The following is a 20,025-nucleotide window of genomic DNA, read 5'->3' as shown; positions in this document are numbered from 1 at the left end:
AAAATCACCAGAAATTCCTTTCTCCAGAATTAACTAGGCTAACATGTTGGTGTATGTCTTTCCAGGCTTCTGTGTGACCGTGTGTGTGTGTGTGTGTAGGCATATACGTACATATAGAAACATATCCATATGAATATGAGAATTCTGCTGCTCTAACAAAGTGTCCCCCACATTGTAGAAGCTTAAACAACATAGAAGTTTATTTCTCTGCCACATTAAACCTGGGTTCCCCGTAGAATAGTGGCTCCATAATCATCAGGATTGCAGCCTCCTTCTATATTCTTGCTGTATTTTCTCATCCTGTGGCTTCCTCCTCATGGTCTAAGATGACTGCTCCAGATCCAGCTATCACATCTGCATTACTAGCGGCAGGAAGGGGAAATGGGAAATGGAGATCCCGCCTCTTCCTTTTAAATATACAACCAGAAGCTGTGCACATTATCGTTGGTAACATCCCATTTGTCTGAATGCAGTCACGTGGCCATCCCTTACTACAGGGAAGCCTGGTAACTGGGGTCTTTACTCTGGGCTGCCACGCACCCAGCTGAAAGTCAGGGGTTCTAGGACTACGAAAGAAATGGGAGAATGGACACCATAGAATTCATTCTTTTAAAATTTTTATTGTTATGTTAATCATCACATATTACATCATTCGTTTTTGATGTAGTGTTCCATGATTCATTGTTTGTGTATAACACCCAGGGCTCCACGCAGAACGTGCCCTCTTTAATACCCATCACCAGGCATAGAATTCATTCTGTTAATAATAATAGCTTCCTCCATCAAGACAGTTCTGTATCTTACATTCTAACCATTGAACCCAGGGACCCAGAGGACGCTGGCTTGGGCCAAACTGCTAGTTGTAACAGAGCAGACTGTCTTTCTTCAGGCATAGCCAGGAGCTAGCTGCCTCTGCACATACGGAATTTTCAACTGAAAGCCATTTCCAGATGGAAGGCAGAGTCCTGGCAACATCAACATTTACCATGGCATTTCCTCCAGACTTTTCCCCGTTGCCATCATGAAGAGAATCAGGAAAGGCCATTCCATTGGAAAATCAGAGTTGTAAGATGATGATGTGTGTCCCAGACCCTCTCTGGCAAGTTTTGACCCCTCTGCTGATCATTCTTAAAATGATACCATTAGTCTGCGCATGTGTAAATCCCATCCTGCCTACAAAAGCACTCATTTTTTTGTTCCTTCTTTTCACTTCCAGAGGAGGAGTTTGAGCACATGTGTGTGTGTGTGTGTGTGTAGTGAGAACATTTAAGATCTACTCTCTTAGCCACTTTCAAGTGTACAATACAGTATTGTTAACTATAGTCACCCCACTCTACATTGCATCCCCAGAAAGCATTCCTCTTATAACTGTAAGTTTGTATCCTTTGACCAACATCTCCTCATTCCCCCTGCCCCCACCAGCCGCCAGCAACCACCCATCTACTCTCAGTTTCTGGGAGTTCCGTTTTTTTTAGATCCCACATGTGAGATGGAATAGTAGTTGTCTTTTTCTGTCTGACTAATTTCATTTAGCAGAATGCCCTCAAGACCCCTCCGTGTTGCCACAAATGGCAACATTTCCTTTTGTTTTTTTTTTTTTTAAGGCTGAATAATAGTCATGTCTGCATAATACATTTTCTTTATCCATTCATCTGTGGATGGACGGTGGGATTGTTTCTATGTCTTGGCTACTGTGAGTAGTGCTGCCATGAACATGGAGTGCAGAGCTCTCTTTGGTAGAGGTATTTTATTTCCTTTTTTTAAATTTTTTTTTAAAGATTTTATTTATTTATTAGAGAGAGAGAATGAGAGATAGAGAGCACAAGAGGGAAGAGGGTCAGAGGGAGAAGCAGACTCCCCGCCGAGCAGGGAGCCCGATGCGGGACTCGATCCCGGGACTCCAGGATCATGACCTGAGCCGAAGGCAGTCGCTTAACCAACTGAGCCACCCAGGCGCCCCTGTATTTTATTTCCTTAAGATATATACCCAGAGGGTGTTATGAACAAACAATGAATCATGGAACAGTACACCAAAACAAATTATGTAATATATGGTGATTAACATAACAATAAAAAATTAAAAAAAAAAGATATATACCCAGAAGCGGGATGGCTGGATCCTAGGGTAGCTCTATTTTTAACTTTTTGAGGAACCTCCATACTGTTTTCCAGAGGGGCTGCACCAGTTTGCATTCCCACCAACAGGGCACGAGGGTTCCTTTTTCTCCACATTCTCGCCAAGACTTGTCATCTCTTGTCTTTTTGATATGAGCCATTCTAACAGTTGTGAGGTGCTATCTCATTGCGGTTTTGATTTGCAGTTCCCTGATGATGAGTGATGTTGAACTTTTCTTCATGAACCTGTCAGCCATAAATATGTCTTCTTTGGAAAAATATCTGTTCGGGTCTTTTGCCCATTTTTAATGGGATTTTTTTTTTTTTTTATATTGAATTGTATGATGCTGCCTCTTTCTTCCTACCTTTTGCTGAATCTCTTCCCATTCTCTGCTTTTAAGGTCTCATGTCATTAGATTGGGCCTACCCAGGTAATCCAAAATAATCTGTTTTAAGGTCTGTAACCTTGACTCCATCACCAAAGTCCCTTTTGCTATGCAATGTAACATATATATAGGTTTCAGGAATTGGGGTGTGTGCATCTTTGGAGGTGCCATTCTGCTCACCCCTAAACTATATTTGCTGAGCCCTTCTTAGGGAGAGGCACTCTCTGTGCTCGGATCTAGGAGGCTCTGGGTAAATGTCTCTCAGAGTTCACTACTTCAGAAAAATGGTGGGAGGGAATGTCTTCTGGGGACCCCCCACTTCGGGATTTTGGGTGGCCAACTTCAAACCATAGCAGCCCCTCTTGCTCTGGTTCTCTGGGCAGAAGCTAGAACCCCACTCCTCCCCATATTCATACCCCTTCAGCTCCCATCCACTACCCTGGGATGAAAGGAGGGTCACCCTGTCCTTTTTCTGTACAGACCCTATGCTCAGTCAGTCATCCATCACCAGAAAAAATTCTGAGGCCAACAGAAAGGACAAATCGTGTATTTCAGTCTGTGTGTTATACTGTTCCCCCCCCCCCAGGGTGCCTGTAGTAGTTTCTGAACCTGTTCGCATCTGCTGTGGTCCTTGCAATGTCACTACCCACCCCCAAACCCCATACAGGCCAACACAACCCTCCACCCCTTCATAACCTTGGCCTTTAAGGTCCCTCCCTCTGCAAGCTGCTTGCTGCCCCCCACCCCACAGCTTTTGCAAGTCAGTTTCTGCTGCCGGGAGCACACCCTCCTTCTGGCTTTGCCCCCTTCCCTCCCACTGCCCTAAGATACCAGCTCAGGGACATCCTAGGGGAACCCGCCCACCTGCTGCCAACCCCAGGCTGAATCCAGAGTCCTGAGCTCATTCTTCAGGGAACTTATTTGGTTGGAGGGCAGAGAGGGCAGGTGACTCGGTCACCCTAGCAACCGGGTTTAACTTGGGGAGGGCAGGGGCGGGAGGGCCATCCAGGGTCTTTAGTAGATGTTCTCAGAAAGTAGAAGCTTTTAATGACATTTATTGAGCACTTGCTGTTTGCGGGTGTGGCGCTAAGCTCACTGCACTTATTAATAAGGTCGTGCAACCCTCACAGCAACCCCGGTTGGGAGATGCTCTTATTGTCCCCATTGTACGGAGGAGACTGTGGAGAGCGGACTCATGAGCCTTCGCTTAAAGGCTGTCAATGTCATAAAGACCTCCAAGGATGGTGGGTGAAAGCAAAACCATAGAGAGGTCCAAACACAAATAAAAATGGGCAAAAGAGGGTGCTTGGGTGGCTCAGTGGGTTGAGCGTCTGCCTTCGGCCCAGGTCATGATCTTGGGTCCTGGGATGGAGCCCCACATCAGGCTCCCTGCTCAGTGGGGAGTCTGCTTCTTCCTCTCCCTCTGCTCTTCCACTCGTGCTAGGGTCTCTCTCAAATAAATAATATATTTTTTAAAAAATGGGCCAAAGACCCAAACAGACATTTTTCCAAAGAGGACATACTTATGGCCGACAGGTTCATGGAAAGAAGTTCAACATCATCACTCACGGAGGTGCCTTTTCCAAATACCCTGTCACCCTGTCCCCTAGTCCTTGCCAGAACCCATTAGCATGGCTAACTCCGTACTCTGCATGCTCTTCTGCATCCCCTTTCTCTGTGTGTGTAAATAATCTTGGAACATCTTCTCACATCAGTACAGAGAGATCGTCTCCTTGCTCATTATCCACTCCAACATCCTTTCTGGGAGGGAATGATTGAAAACAACCCAAATGCCCTTGTCAGGGCAAATACAAATAAAACTTCTCCCTGGTGCCAAAAAGGGAGACATCCCCTCTCCCTTTTCTTAGAGCATCTACTTTAGAAAACTTGCAAATTTTTTCCCTGCTCCTATTCAAGTCTTTTAAAAAAAAGCTGAATAAGCCTCTAGCCAGTTTTACCTCCCAGGATCACTTTTCTCAAAGACATCTCTTTATAACGTATATAAGACCATCTCTTTATAATGTAAACGTGAAGAAAGTCAGTGCCCCCATCACCCAGCCTCTGGGCGAGAGTAGGAGCCTAACATCAGTGTTTGGCTTCAAGTTGCGAAAAACCTCCTCATGAAGACGTGAATTTCTTTTTCCTGCGGATAAAGACAGTTAGCTAATCCCGATAGCCATCCCAATTACTAGGCGAATTCAGGATGAACGATGTGACCGTCCCTTGAGGACCAGCTACCATTTGAGAATAGGGATGTAGTAGGTTGTATCTTCTGGACGATGTGAAAGGAGGGGTTTCTTTCTGCCTTTGCAAGCTTTTCAGTTGATTGTCTGTGCTGTGCACCCATAATCTGGTTTAACGCTTATTTAGTAATAAAATGGTTTTCTTTCTCTTCTGCCTTTGTGGAGAGGTTTTCTGGTTGGCGGGAGATTTTTGTTTTAAATTTTGTCTCCAATACCTTCAAATGTCTTTCTACAGAGGGCTGGTTCCATAAATTTGGTACCTCCCCACAATGGAATACTATATGGTCACGACCAAGAGCCAGAACCTTCTCTCCATTTTAATTGTTGAGCGAAAGTGCAAGGTACACAGTAGTTTGGTACTTCTTCTGTAAAAAGAGTCTGTATTTGTACTTGCATAACTCTGCAAGAGTGAACAAGAAACTAGTAAAAGTGCTTGTGTGTGTGCACGTGCACATGCGTGTGTGTCTTTGTGTGTGTTGAGAGGAACTGGGCAGATGGGGGACAGGAGAGAAGGAATTTTTTTGCTGAACATTTTGTATTTTCTGATTTTTGAAACATGTGACTACATTATTTATTCACAATAAATTAAAAGAGGGCTGGTGGCAAGCAAAGACACCACTAAAGAAAAGAAGTCCCAGGACCAGACATTCTCTAAGCACTTGATTCTATTAATTTCTGAGCTTAGCCTTGACCTTAGAACTAACTGAAAACTGATGATACTGATTTTGGGGTTCATGTTAGACTTTTTCTTGGGAGGGCTGATTTTAGTGTAAAAGCAGGGAAATGTTTATCTAAAAAAAAAAAAGAAAGAAAGAAAAAAAGAGAACAAAAGAACAGTCAGGTAGCGAATGCACTCCTTCCCGGACTTCCCAGGGTTCTCAGGGTCTAATCCTGGCCTTGGTGAGTGGGGGAGGGGAGGGGACTCACTTCCAGAGTTTTGGTGTAGCCCCTCCCCCCATCATCTCTCTGCCTCCCAGGAGGTCACTCACTTTCCAAGGAGCAGGACCTTGTGGGTCAGGAGGGGTGACAGGAAGGGGTGTGTGGGGTACAACGTCCATCCATATTGGGAACTGGGGCGTCAGGATGCCCAGGGTCCCACCCTTTGCCATCTGTCTTTTAGAAGCTTCTCTGCGAGGAGAGGGGGAAAAAGGAAACGGGACAGGGGTCATCTCTCAACCACCCTGGCCACTTCTACGTTGTGTAGATTGTCCCTTGTTATTTCTGTCGGGCAGCAGATCAGGAAATGGCCCAAGAGGGCTTGCTACATGCTGGGCGCTTCTCCCCTTTATCACTGTGCTAAGCCTATGAGGTAGGTGCTATTTATCATAATCCCCATTTTAGGAAACCGAGGCACAGAGAAATAAGTGACTTCCCCGAGGTCTCACAGCCTGTGAGGGCTAGCTCACCCTCTCAGCCGTCGCCCTTCGGACACTCTTGAGCCTGCCTCCAGCTGGGTGCTGCAAACCTGCTCTCTCTCAAGAGTCGGAAGCAGTTGTGCAATGGAGTTGCGGGCACTGTGACACAGACTGGGGGAGGGCTGTGCTTTGCACTTCCAGGTCCCGTGGGGGGCCTTGTGGCGTTCTCCACCGTTCCTGAGGGGAGCTGGCGGGGATTGCTTAAGTGCTCAGCCTGGGCCTCCCAGCTCCCTGCCACTTGCCCTTGTGACCTTAGGCATGTGCCCTGCTCAACTTCCCAGGTGTTAGTAATGGGGGCAGGTCAGGGCCCTGTCCTGGACCGCTCCAGGTGTCCTAAGCGGAGCACTGCAGGCTGCAGAAGTCGGCCGATGAGAAGAGCCTCAGCACGTTGACCAGCGGGAACATGAGCAGAGCTCCGAGGAGGGAGCCCAGCTGCACCGCCGCGCCGCACCACAGAAGGGCGCTGCGGCTGTGGTCGCGCAGGATCACGCCCAGCATCACCTTGACGTAGCTCAGACAGCCAATGAACAGCACCCACGAGGCCACCTGCGGATACCGGGCGGCAGAGATGCAGAGTGAAGGGGGCTTTGGGGTGAGCCCCAGGGGAGAAGGATGCTTGTAGGGTGACCTAACTGGGCTAAGGGAACCCCATGGAATAACCTTTAAGTTCAATAGTCTTTGGGGGTGACCCCCTAGGGCTAAGAGGGCATGAGTTGACACCCCCCCCGGGCAAAGGGGAACCCAGTAGCCTTGGTGCCCCTCGTGACCAAGTCAAGGGCATCTGGGAGAAAGCCAGGGCTGAGGTACACACGGCGGGGAGAGTGTGGCATTCAGCGGAGAGGCTGGAATGTCACCTTGGACCAGCCACCTCACCTTCCTAAGCCTCCATTCCCAAAGGAGAAGCATCCCTCCCCCTGCCCAACCCCACCTGGGGCTTCCTTCCGGCGCAAACACAAAGACTTTGGCCAATAGAAAGCGCCTTGGCTAGGCGAGGGGTAGGGAGGGAGGCAGTTCCACAGGCCGGGTACTTACAATGAGGACTTCTCCAGCCCAGTGGCCCTGCATGACGGGGCAAGGGCTCATCACGGCCATGGCCATGTTGTAGGCCCCAAAGCCAGTCCCGAGCACTGTGAGGACTCCCAGAACTGGCAGAGACCTAGGGCAGAGCAGAGGAGGAGAATGGAGGAGATGAGCAGCCTGACTTCTGCCTCCCCTACCCTGGGGCGCCGCATAGAATGGTCAGCGTCTCTAGGGTTAGAGGTCAGATCCACATGGAAGCTTCCAGGCCACCTGGCTCAAGCGGGTCAGTGAGCTTCCTGAGGGGCAAAACTGGTCTAAGACATCCTGAGCATTCATGGCAGGAGAAACAGAATGGACTCTGGTGCTACGGGGACCTGGTTCAGATTCCACTTCCCACTGAAGCTGCAAGACTGGTCCCTGAGCCTGCTTCCTCACCAGCGCGAGGAGCTGTGCAGGGCTGCCGGAACCTGTGGAACGGAGTGCGCAGGGCCGGGCCCGGGGCCCCACCCGGTGTTCCGCCGGCTCCCATTTCCTCCTGCAACATGCCCAACCTCAGCCAGGAAGCCGGGCTGACAAGGATGTGGCTCGGAGTCTCGCACTGCAGGCTGTGCTGTATGCCTCAGTTGACCCCTTCCCCTCTGGTGTCATCTACAACCTGAGGTCTCCATGATCTAGGGGTCCTGATGGCTGGCTGGGATCCCACGTTGGCTCTAGGTGTGACAACGGAGGACACTGTCCTTCATTAGAGGTTATCCTCCCGGGGCCTCCCTGTGCACACTCTTCAGAACACCAAGGCTGCCTGGGGTCCTGGGTGGGAGTGGAGGGCCTGCCCCTGCCTCTAAGGACTCTTTCTGCTCCAAGATTCTTGGAGCCGCTGTCTTTCAGACTGGGTATTTCTAACATTCTGGATGTCCCCTCTTCCACACATCTGTAGACTCTGCTTCTGCTTCCCCAGAAATCTCCAGCCTCCTTCCACAGTTTCAATCCCTAAGGGAGAAAATTCAGCTTTCTGGCAATGTGACATTTTCTGTCTGACTCTCCTCTTCTCGTTCTCCCTCCTTCCTGAGCTGGGGGAGGGGGGCGTGAGCAGGGTCAGAGAGGCCCATGAGGGCAGGCAGGGCAGAGAGCTGGCTGGGAGGTTGTGGGCCCTCAAGTTTCATGACCCCAAAGTCCGTGTGTCTCCTCCCAGGGTCTGAACCCCTGCAGCGAAACCACTTAGGTTGTGTACTAAAATTTGAAATCTCAGGTCCCAATCTAGGCTGGCTCAATCTGCATTTTGTCAATTTGCCTAGCCACCCTTCCAGATCTGCCGCTGTAAAGGAGCCAGAGTGAGCTGGAGGCAGGAGGACAGGGCTGAAGTCCTGGGAAATAGACCATGGGATTAGACCCTTTCTGTGAGCCTCAGGGTTCCCACTTATAAATGGGAACCTCAGCTCCTGCCTGCGCATTCCTCCTCAAGGGCCAGTGGCTGGTCAACACCTACGCTAGACCTGCCCTGCACAGGTACTCTAAAATCTTTACCAAATTAGCTCATTTTATGCTCCCGGCAATCCTAGGAGGGAGAACTACCATTATCCCCATTTTCCAGGTAAGTATCCCTGAGGCACAGAGAGGTGAAGTGATTTGTCCGGGACCTCATTGCTAGGAAGTGGCTGAGTTGGGATTTGAACCCAGGCAGTCAAACCCTAGAAACCATGTTCTATGCGCAGAACCTGACAGTTGGGGTTTGGAATTCTGACTTCTGGAACGAAATGCATCCAACAAGAGTTCCCGAGGGCCAGTTGGGGCAGACCTGTGCGGCAGAAACATGGAGAGGAAGCAGGCGAGAGGGTTGGCCATGGAGCTGAGGGTGGCGGACAGGTGGTAGGCAATAGGCCCGTAGGAGAGGCAGGAATAGGTCTGCACGGAGGGCAGCACGCCGTTGGTGAGCGCATTCACGAAAGCCACCAGGATGTAGATGACGGCCAGGTGGGCTGGGTGGTCGGAGGCCGTTTTCTCCTCTGGATGCCCTTGAGCCTTGCTGCTAGCTCCTGGGTCTGGGGGGCCCAGGTCCTCCCCTTCCCGTGGCCGGATGGAGTGGAGGGTGATCTGGGAGGTGAGGAGGTCTTCTATGGAAGATTCCCTGGGTCTGGGCTGACGCTGGAGGAGAAAGAAAGCAACCAGGCAGCAGGCCATCATGAAGGAGAGCAGGAGGAAGAAGACCAAGGGCGAGAAGTTGGCTGGGAGGTAGCGGCTTTCCAGATGGACGGCGGAACGTGTCATCCCAGTCAGGTCAGACACCAAAGTGCTGTTAGCTCCCTGGGGAAAGACAAAACCAGGGTCAGGCAGATCCCCGGGGGATGTCAGGCCACAGGTAACAACAACAATAATAATCATGTCCAATAAATAGCAGGCATTGTTAGTAAGTAAGGGCCAAGTAACATACACAGAACTCCTCAGGCAATGATCAGAAATGCTCAGCGCTCAGGCGGCACTTTGCCTGGGTCAGCCCGTGCGTTCCTCCTCGCGGCCCCATGCAGTGGGCACCATTAGCCCCAGTTCTGGAGGGCTTGGGGGTGTCAGAACGCTTCGTCTTCCCTGAGGCTCACGGGGTGTATGTGGCAAAGCCAGTCCACTAAACTTTTGGACTTAGAAGGTATACCTTTTCCCACGCTACTGCCCGCCAGGGCTGGAGATCACAAATCCCATTAGAGGAGGGGCAGCCCCTCCCGAAGTTGCCCTGTGGGGATGTGGTCTGGTGTGGCCAGATCCCTTCTCAGGAGATGCCGTGTCTCTAGACCTGCATGTGAAATTTCAAAACATTTACACGTCTTCAACTAATTCAAACACTTAAAAGTGGAGTGCTTGTAGGATATGGTGGCCCTGGGGCCCCTGGTTTGCTCCCGTGGCTGGACCTCTGTGGTTTGGGCAATGCCAGGCGTTATGTGAAGTGTCCAACTTCACAAGTGTCCACACAGTGGAAAAAAGCTGGACGTTTTAACAACACGAAGCACTGAAGCAATGTCTAAAGTCTACAGTTCTGGGTGCCCGGGTGGCTCAGACGGTTAAGCATCTGCCTTGTGCTCGGGGTCCTGGGATGGAGCCCCGTGTCTGGCTCCCTGCTCAGCGGGGAGCCTGCTTCTCCCTCTCCCACTGCTGCTCCCCCTGCTTGTGCTCTCTTGTGCGCACGCTCAATCTCTCTCTCAAATAAATAAATAAAATCTTAAAAAAAAATAAATAAAGGCTACAGTTCTTAGCCCTGGCAGTACATTAGCATCACCTGAGGACTTTTGAATAAATACAAGTTCACCATCCCTGTTTTGCAATTTGGAAATGCAAAAAGCTCTGAAAGTTCGGATTTTTTTCATGACTCAGTTGGCAGCCACACTTGAATGGAGGTAGTCTATTTACAGCCTACGTGCCCACTGGGCAGGAATGCCCCCCGGGCCATAGGCAGTGACGTCACTGTGCTGGACTGCTGTGTCACAGGTGCTCTTGGAGACCAGGACAGGTGTGTTCTAAAATCCGAAACTCCAGATTCCAACACACTTTGGACCTCAAAGGGTCTCTGAGAAGCCTCACGCCCCAGAGAGTTTCTTTCATTGGTTGGATGGGGTGGGGCCCACCGCTGTGTTTCAGTAGGTCCCCCGGGTAGGTGATCTGATGTGCAGCCAGGTCAAGAACACCGGTCTACCCAACATCTAGGAAACACAAGCCCTCTGCACGGTCTTCCTTGTGACCAAGCATGGAGCACTGTAATGGGTCATGCCGGGTACCTGTAGGAAGACAGTCTTCCCGGTGGTTTCAGTCGTTGGGGTGGTGTCTGATGGCTGAGTGACATTGACACAGGTGGTGAGACCCGAGCCCTGGGTAAGAGCCACCAGGGCAGGCAGGAGGCCGCTGAGTCCTTCACCCACAAAGAAGGTGGTCAGGTAGCGTGCGGGCAGCCCGCTCATGAAAGGCAGGAAGGTGACCGAAGAGGTGCAGTCCACCAGGGCCAGGAAGAAGGTGAGGACCATAAAGGCGATGCTGTGGTGGCCGTCCAGCACCCAGGAGGTGACATTCCAGAGGAAGGCGAAGAGGGTGCAGGCCAGGGTGCCCACAGCCAGCACGGTGAAGATAATGGGCACTTCGGAAAGGCATCCGGGCCGGAAGTGATGGAGCAGGGTGACCAGGAGGGGGCCGATGTTGGCCAGCTGGATGACCACCGTGAGGTAGGAGGGAAGGTGCCACCCCTCGGGCAGCTCCGTCACCAGCAGGGGCAGCTCTACCCACAGCCCGTTGATGGCCACCCAGGAGCCCATCCCGAAGGTGCAGACCAGGAGGTGTACCAGGAGGGCCATGATGATGTCTGCCCTGTGCCGAAGCCGCCTCCTCCCAGATCAGCCTGCAGGGGGCGCCGTGGAGAAAAATGCCGGGTGAGCAATGTTAGGGTCACCGTCTGTCAAAACACCATGCTGTGGAGCCCAGGTTTTCCCTGATCTTTCCCCTTCTCGTGAACAAGTTGGCTTTTTATGACAGGAAAACACAGGCAAATTCTTTTATAACTAACCTTTCCAGAGGGGCAAGCTTCCCTAACTGTGGCTCATAATTCCAGAGACCATCAAAGAAAAGTTGGACACATGTAACTGCATAAATATTAAAACAAAAGTCATCCGACAACAAACAAAACACCTTCTTCAAAAAAAAAAAAAAAGAGAAAAGGTCAGAAATACCAGTAAGATCAAAAGATGACCACCTGGGGGAAATATTTGCAATGTAAATCATAGACAAGAGAAACATCTTCCTCTTATGTAAAGAGTTTGTAGAAAATGGGGCACCTGGGTGGCTCAGATGGTTAAGCGTCTGCCTTCTGCTCAGGTCATGATCCCAGGGTCCAGGGATCAAGCCCCACATCGGGCTCCTGGCTCAGCGGGGAGCCTGCTTCTCCCTCTCCCTCTGCCTCTCTCCCTGCTCATGCTCTCCCTCCCTCTCTGTATAGCTGTGTCTCAAGTGAATAAATAAAATCTTATAAAAAAAAAAGAGTTTGTAGAAATTAAGAACAAAAAGACTGAATAGAAGAATGGGCAAAGGATGTGAACAGTTCAGAGGAAAAGGTACAAATAAGCCTTAAACATACAAAAAGATCTGGGCTTGCACCCAGCTCTGCCCCTGGTTAGCAGGGTGACCTCGGGCAAGTGACATTGCCTCTTTGTGCCTCCTATTCCTCATCTGTAAAGAGAGGACAGTCTTGACTTTATGGATTGTAATGATATGCAAATATGTTAATGTTAATAAGCTAATGTTTTTAAAACAGGGTCTGACGCACGGTAAGTACTTACGGAGGGCTAGCTATCACCCTCATGGTGAAATGCCGGGTTTGGTGACATGGTTATTTTTGTCCAATTCACATGAAAATTAATACATGACTAAATTTAATACATGACTAAAATTATTACAATTTTTTTAAAAAAGGAAAAAAAAAGTTTCCCATGAGGCACCATTCTGGAGAGAAATGTTGATGGGGCCAAGCCCTTCCTTTTACAGATGGGAAACAGGGTGGGGTCTAGGGAGGTGGGATTTGGAGCCAGTCCCTTGCAGCATTTGGCCTCCTGACCAACCCCTGCCCCCAAGTCTAACCTTGCTCTCTTTTGGAAGCTGCTGAAGCATCCCCGTGGCTAGGCCTCACCTGGGAAAGTCCCAACCTCAGCGGCTCCTTTCCGGGTTCCACACACATGTAACTGCATAAATATTAAAACAAAAGTCGTCCGGCAACAAACAAAACACCTTCTTCAGCCCCAGATGAACTCTCAGCCGCAGATGAACTCCTTTCTTCCTTCCTCCACTGAGCAGAGTGCAGTCTGACCTGCTTTCCGTCCTGCTCTACCACGGTCTGTCTAGAGGACTCAGGCAGGTGGCTTAAGCTCTGTCTCTCACCTGTGAGGCTGGCCTGACTAACAGCCCAGGACAGGTCTGGCTCTGGGCCCCCCACCGAGAGCACCCAGGGAGGGAAGCTCCAGGCAGCTGTCGCATGGGGAGGACCCTTGCCATCCCTCCCCTTCAGTTGTGTGCAGCTTCTTGGCTGCTCACTCCCACCTGAGACCAGACTGTGGCATAGAACAGGCAGAATCCCACTAAAAAAGAGCTGCCCTGCTCCAACTCAGGCAGAGTTCTGCCTCTGATAGGTGAAACGATAGGGAAGGACAAAAAGGTAGAGGTTGAACAATATTCCAAGGCAGAGGCTGCTAGCTGCTTCCCATTACTTACTCTTCCCTTTTTCCTTAGTTGTCACGGAGACCAGATTTTTGGTTGGGCAAATGGCCACCGAGCTAAAGGAGTACATTTCCCAGCCTCCCTTGCAGTGGTACACTGCCAGCCGATCGAGGCCAGGCCAGTGAGGTTGTGAGGGACTTCGAAAAGTCTCCTTAAAGATGAGGGAGCGTACCTTTCTGTCCTTCCTCTGTCCTGCTGTCTGGAACTCAGATGAGATGGCCAGAACCCCAGTGGTCGTTTTGTGCTAAGAAGGATGGTGTGGGGGCTAGAGGGAGATTAGACCTTAAGGCTTTGTGGTACAGAGCGGCCATACTGGTTCTGTTCTGCCTGCCACTGAACCATTTGTTCAGTGCTGTGTGCATTGTAAATAAGCTGTTCTCTTGTTTAAGCTACTCATTTTATATACAGCAAAACAGTGGCCAAGTGTGCAGAGAGATGTTCAAGGAGATAGAGAGACTGATTATAGTAGTGAAAACCTCATGAGGACATTTATCTCCTTTACTCTGGATGTCCCAACTCAGAAACTCAGGTTCTGCCCCAAATGGGATTTGATCAAAAACCAAAATCAAATATGATTAGTTGTTGAAGTATACCTTAAAGAGACATAGAAAGATTAAGAGTAAACCTGGGGGCAAAGGTCTTCCAGGGAAATGCAAAGAGATGGGGGGAGGGAGAGAGAGAGAGAAACAAAGAGCTCTCGATATGGGATTTGATGCCAAAAGTATAAATTAAGACCCCGAGTCATTTCATACTGATAGATAGTCCTTAGTGGAGTCAAAGCAGTAGTGGATATCTAGAGTCTGAGTAACATTCCCCCACAGCCCCAGACATGCCTGGAGAGACAGACGGCAGCACAGTCTGGGCGGGGCGGTGACTCACTGCTCTAGGCCTTGATGGCAGAGGGCAGCATAAAATAAATAAGGGTATAGAGGAGGCGATCAATGATATTTTTAATAAACAGGAATAAGTAAATAACTAAAGGGAGGAGGCGGATTTGCTAAAGATGGTTACTTTTATCATCTGAAAAGCTATTAAAATAATGAGAGTTCAGCCAGATGTCCAGTTATACATTTATAAATATGTAGTTTTCCTGCATAGAACCAGTTAGAAAATAAGACTTGCCAGGGTAGTCATTTGGGAAAAAAAGAAATAAAGCTGGATCTCTTTCTTACTTCTTATCCCTCACCCCTGAAAAAAGAATTCCAGCTGGATCAAATGTTTAAATATATTTTTTTAATTAAAAAAAGAATAAAAATGTCCAAAGAACATAGAGGCAGAGGGAACCACCTGTGCAAATGTCCTGAGGCAGGAATGAGCCTGGGGCAGTGTGGCTGGAACAGTGGGCTTGAGGAGATAAGGGCAGGTGGGCAGGTAAGGAGCCTGAGTCTCCTTTATGTGCAACAGGTTCTATGCACCAAAAGACTAAATCCCCACACCCCACAGAGCTGAGTTGTCTGGGTTCTAATGCAGGCACCACATGGCTGTGTAAGTTGAGGGAAGTGATTTGGCTCTGCAAGTCTCTTCCTTTGGCAGGAAAACAGTCATGATGGTGGTATGGCCCAGCATGACCCATCTCCTGTGTGGCTCTCCTGCCCAGGCCTGCTTCCAGGCAGCCACACCAAACGCCCCACGCTCCTGGGCCTGGGAGACACAATGACCCATTGATGGGGGACGTAGCCATCAATGACAATGGCGGGGGGCGGCGGGGGCGGGGGATGTCCTCGGCAGAGCAAACTGCATGTGCAGAGGCCTGGTGGTTCAGAGCAGTACGGGAGTGGTTCACAATGAGTAGTATGTTGGGAGTATTTTAAAAAAAGTACGTAGCTCTTTTCTCTTTTCCCTCTAGTGACCTTGCAGTTCTTATTCATTCATTCGACCAGTACTTACTGGCCACTTGCTGTGTGCTGGACAGTAATTTCTGCTCTCAGGAAAGAGTGAGAAGTCACTGAGTGAAATAAAAACCAGCAACCGAGAGCGAGTCAGTAGTGATTAGGGGCTGTGGGAGGGAAGCAAAGCTGGGAGGAGCGGGCAAATGTAAATGGGGTTGTCAGAGGGAATGTGAAGGAAGTGTGGGAGTGAGCCAGGCCCGGGGAGAGTGGTGCAGGGGCAGGGAACAGCAAGTGCAAAGGCCCTGGGGTGGCTGCAGCAGTGTGAGCGGGCAGCGCAGGTCTCATAGGGCCCTGTAGGTAAGAGTTTGGGTGTTTCTCTGAGCCCAAATCTCTATTCCTGGGCGGAGGGAGGACCAGCTCTAATTGAGTTTTAGCAGAATCACACCGGCTATTGTGAGAAGAGTCATGTGGGGCCAGGGCAGAAGTAGGAGTGAAGCCTGTTTATCCGTTAGGGAGCTGGTGTGGTATTCCAGGCAAAAGATATCGTAATGCCAATGATAATAAGAACTCGAACAGTAGCCACCATTTACTGGCCAGGCACTTTATACACATTATCCATTAGATCCTCCCAACAATCCCCAGGTAGGCAGTATGACGATCTCCATTTTATAAATGAGTTAAAGCGGCTCAGAAAAGTAATTTGCCCCACGTCACCCAGCTGGTCACCTGGGAGCTGGGATTGGAACCTAGGCCGGGCCGACTGTGGACCCAGCCTGAGTAGAGCCCAGGAGGGGAGGGCGTTACGAAGAGGCGGCAGGGGCTGGGCTGAGCCGGACCCCTTTCCACTCACGCCCGGGCCTCCCCACCGCGTGGGCTGGGAAGGGGAGAAATGAGACTCCAAGACATATCTGCTTCCCGGGCCCCACCCGCGATGGCGGGAGACCAGAAACCTAAGTAAGGCTCTGGAGGAGACACATAAGACTTCATCTGCTCCGTGGCAGATGCGCACCCAGGTACGGAGCCAGGACAGCCCCTGGCAAAGGGGTCTCTTTCCCTCGAATTCTTGTATCTAAAGCTGAGAGTCCCAGGCCCAAGGGAGTGGGGGTGGGGGGCCGGTGTGCCCTCAGTGTGTGGCTGGGCCACCTCCTGCCCCAGCCGGCAGGAAGGGCCCCGTCCTACCTCGACCACCCGAGCCTGGGCAGCCTCCAGTCCCGGCGCTCCTGTGCTCTCCGCTTTGCTCCCTCACTGCATTATCAGGCATCGGCTCAGCTGTGGAGCTTTATCTGTGTCTTATCATTTGAGTGCTGACCACTCCCACTGGAGTATCATCTCCCTGTGAGCAGGGCCCTGTCTCTCTTCCAGGGTCCATGTGGCCGCCTGGTTTGCAAAGGGCTGGGCCATCGACCCAGCCTGCCTCAGCCTTGTGGGTTGAGTTGGCCAGGGTGGCCCGGGCAGTGCCAGCCGGCAGTGTGGGCCCTGTCTACACCCGCTCCTGGACAAGGGTCCCAGTCAGTGTTGTCCCGGAGTCCTTGGTGAATCCTGCAGGCCCCCGCCTGGGGCCTGGGATGTGGGACCCGGCCCGTCCTCATGAGAGTGGTGGGGAGGTTGTCCGGGTTGGAGGCAGGGTGGCTTTGAGTAGACAGAGCAGGGAGAGAGCGAGAGCCAAAGCTAGAGGCCAAAATGGGCAGAGAGAGTGACAGAGGGACAGAGGCAGGGCAGGGGGAAGAGGTAGGGCAGAGGGCAGGGGGTGGGAGAGGAGACGGAGGTAGAGGAGTGGCTGTGTGTGCTGGAACCCCGGCCTGGCTCAGCAACCACCCTCACCTAACCGCTCACATCCTTGTGGATCAAGAGGCTTTCTCTTGCCTCTCCTCACCTCGGAGGTCCCAGGCCACCTCCTACTCAATGTTCCCATTTCACAAATGTGGGGAAACTGAGGCCCAGAGAGGAGGCAGTGCTTGCCCACACTGTGTCTCCCTCCCAACCCCCCCCCCCCCATCTCAGGTTGCGGTGGTCATCCAGGCCTGCTCTCACTGGCTGTGTGTCCTCAGGCCAGCTGCTCACCCTCTCTGGGTCTTGGTTTCTCCATCGAAGAAAGGGTGTGGGGATGCCCCTGTCTTGTTGGGCTTGGCTGATAGGGAGGAAGCAAGGAGACAATGGGAGCCCAGGCTGGCTGGCAGGGACTTCGAGTTCCCTTCCTCCTCCTCCTTCCCTGGGCCTGGAAGGGCTGCAGGCCTCCCACGAGGCTGACCTTGGCGAAGCAGCCTCCCTTCAGTGCTCATCCCAACCCCCAGCCCCCATGCCAGGCTGGTGAGACTCCGGCCCAACCTGGCAGGAACAGCTGTCTAGACTTCCCAGCGGTGTGGAGAGGCAGCTGGGCAGAGGTCAGTGGGGGTCCAGTCTTTTGATCCAGGGAGGAGGGGGCTGAAGTCCACCAGGCCAGCTCCAACCTGACCACAGAGGAGGAAGCCCTTCTTCCCTTCTATCTCTCCCCCGCCTCCAGCCCAGGAGTCTGAAACCGGAGGAAAAAACCACAGACCACCCGCTGTCCCCAGACAAGTGCCCCCCGCTCCTCCAGTGCCCGGTGCCGGCCCCTGGTGTCGGCAGCAGTGCCTCCCAGCCCTGAGCCGCCCAGCAAGGCCTGCTTACCTGCAGGTCCGGTCCCAAGTGCCCGGGAGGGGCGGAGGCTGCCCGGTTAGTATTAACCTGCCCCGCCCAGCCCTGCAGAGGGAGAGTCCGGGGAGGGTGGGCGGGGCTGTCACCGGCACCAAGAGCCTACTGTGTGTCTGCAGTGGCTCAGCCGCCCCGGTCCCCTCGATCCCCAGGCTACAACCGGAGCAGTACAGGGCTCACATTATCAAGTGAGGGTTGACTCCTAGAAGGCAGAAGACCTGCCCAGGCTGGCTCTGGCCTCACCCCAGGGCCACCACAATTCCTTTCACACAGGAACAGGGCTCCCTGGAGCAGAAACTCTTGGTTCAAATGCTGGAGCTCAAGCGAGTCACTGGCAAAGTGGGGGTATTAATAGCATCCTCCTGGTAGGGCAGAAATCCTAATAGCCAGTGTGTGCCAAGCTGACTGTGTGCCAGGCACTGAGCTTGACACTCTTCACCACAGCCTTTGGGCGGGGTGGGGGTTAGATACTATAGCAAATCCCATTTTACAGTTGAGGGAACAGAAGCCCAGAGAAGTCCAGAGCCTCGGTAGAGCTGGTCTCTGACGTCTACGGACAAATACCTGTCCGACAACAGCAATAGTTCGAATGTGATTACATCTTTCAGGAATCCTAAGCAGTAGGCAGATACTACTTTTCGTTGCTACTTTACAGAGGGGGAAACAGACTCACAGAGGTTAAGTGACTGGCTCGAGGTGCTCTACCTGGGAAGTGCAGGGTCAGATTCGAAGCCGACTCCAGCTGATGCTCACACGGGTTCTGGCACCTACCTGGTAAATGCTCATCGCATGTTGACTTCTGAGGATTCTCTCCCGCTTTTTGCCTTGTTCTCAGAGATATTCCTTTGCTTGATGAGCAATCGCTCTCCAGGCAGATGTTTGGCATGAGAGGTGAGCAGAGCCCGGAAGGGGACACCGGACCCCTCTCTGAGCTGGCAGGGGCTCAGTAGCACTTCAGGTTGTGGGGACACAAGAATGTGCTCCGGAGGGGAGCCGCCGCCAGGACACCAGCCGTGAGAGGCCGCTCCTGGCCCCAATCCCTCCCGCCGACTGATGCTCCTTTCTGACTCCGACCATTCTCCTCCTCTGTTCGGCTGGACCCACATCCCTGCTGCTATGGTCTCCCTTCTGGTCACCTCAAAGGTGCCAAAAATACCTTGTGGTATTTTTATTTTTTATTTTTATATTTATATTTTTTATTATTTTATTTTTATTTTTAATTTAAAAACATATCTTTATTATCAACCCGCAAAGACTCCCCTGTTGCTCACCAAATTAAAAAAAAAATGCCGGGGCTCCTGGGTGGCTCAGTCGTTGAGCGTCTGCCTTCGGCTCAGGTCATGATTCCAGGGTCCTGGGATCGAGCCCCACGTCGGGCTTCCTGCTTGGCGGGAAGCTTGCTTCTCACTCTCCCACTCCCCCTGCTTGTGTTCCCTCTCTTCTCTGTGTCTCTGTCAAATAAATAAAATCTTAAAAAAGTAAATAAAAATAAAAAAATGCCTAAGCCTCACATTTACGTCCTCTCTCAGCTGGGACCGATAAACCCTGACAACATTATCACTTGCCCTTTCTTATATGTAGCCTTTCTTGCTTCCAGCCAGAACTGCTTACCATTCTCTTAAGTATTTATAGTAAGTCTAAGCCACCAAACTTTCCATATGAATTCTTCTGTTAGAATACCCTTTTTGGGGCGCCTGGGTGGCTCAGTCAGTTAAGCATCAGACTCTTGATTTTGGCTTGGGTCATGATCTCAGGCTTGTAAGATTGAGCTCTGAGTTTGGGCTCCACGCTGGGTGTGGAGCCTGCTTGGGATTCTCTCTTTCCCTCTAAAAAAAAAAGAGAGAGAGAATACCCTTTTTGCCCCATCTCTCTCTCTGCCCCCCATTGGAAAATAAAAAAACAAAATGTATTGAGTTATTTGTGGGAAGCACTTTGGGGAACACAGAAGGCTATATACAGCTTTTCCCAAGAGCTTATAGGCCAGTGACAAAGACAGGACAAAAACACATAAAAACTAAGCAACAGGATCATGGCAGGAGCCACACTGTCTACATGATGTATGTGTATTTCTGGGAGCCTATCAGAGCAGACACTTAATAAATGGATACAGGATATA

At 51.1% G+C, this 20,025-nt stretch overlaps 1 protein-coding gene across 1 annotated transcript; it reads right to left on the bottom strand.

Annotated features, from left to right (window-relative positions):
• Positions 1-6,492: 6,492 nt before the first annotated feature.
• SLC52A3 (solute carrier family 52 member 3) lies at positions 6,493-11,501 on the bottom strand. Its single transcript, XM_028118550.2, has 4 exons — positions 10,935-11,501; positions 8,972-9,477; positions 7,192-7,315; positions 6,493-6,705 (listed from the first exon to the last, which is right to left on the bottom strand). Exons 1-4 carry the CDS (start codon positions 11,499-11,501, stop codon positions 6,493-6,495), a joined length of 1,410 nt encoding a protein of 469 aa, XP_027974351.1.
• Between the last annotated feature and the right edge of the window lie 8,524 nt (positions 11,502-20,025).

Source organism: Eumetopias jubatus, unplaced genomic scaffold (genome assembly GCF_037043125.1).
Source record: "Eumetopias jubatus isolate StellerSeaLion01/CBP00866 unplaced genomic scaffold, mEumJub1_p1.0 scaffold_9, whole genome shotgun sequence".
NCBI lineage: Eukaryota > Metazoa > Chordata > Mammalia > Carnivora > Otariidae > Eumetopias > Eumetopias jubatus.
The sequence above is the reverse complement of the archived record's forward strand: the minus strand, read 5'-3'. Positions and strand labels throughout refer to the sequence as shown.

Bases quoted from the DNA above. Each gene is read 5' to 3' on its own strand.
- SLC52A3 (XM_028118550.2), bottom strand. From the start codon at position 11,501: ATGGCCCTCCTGGTACACCTCCTGGTCTGCACCTTCGGGATGGGCTCC. The intron at 9,478-10,934 runs GTACCCGGCATG...GTCTTTCCCCAG, and splicing joins GGAAGACTGTCTTCCTACAG to GGAGCTAACAGCACTTTGGT. The intron at 6,706-7,191 runs GTAAGTACCCGG...CGGTATCCGCAG, and splicing joins GGGCTGGAGAAGTCCTCATT to GTGGCCTCGTGGGTGCTGTT.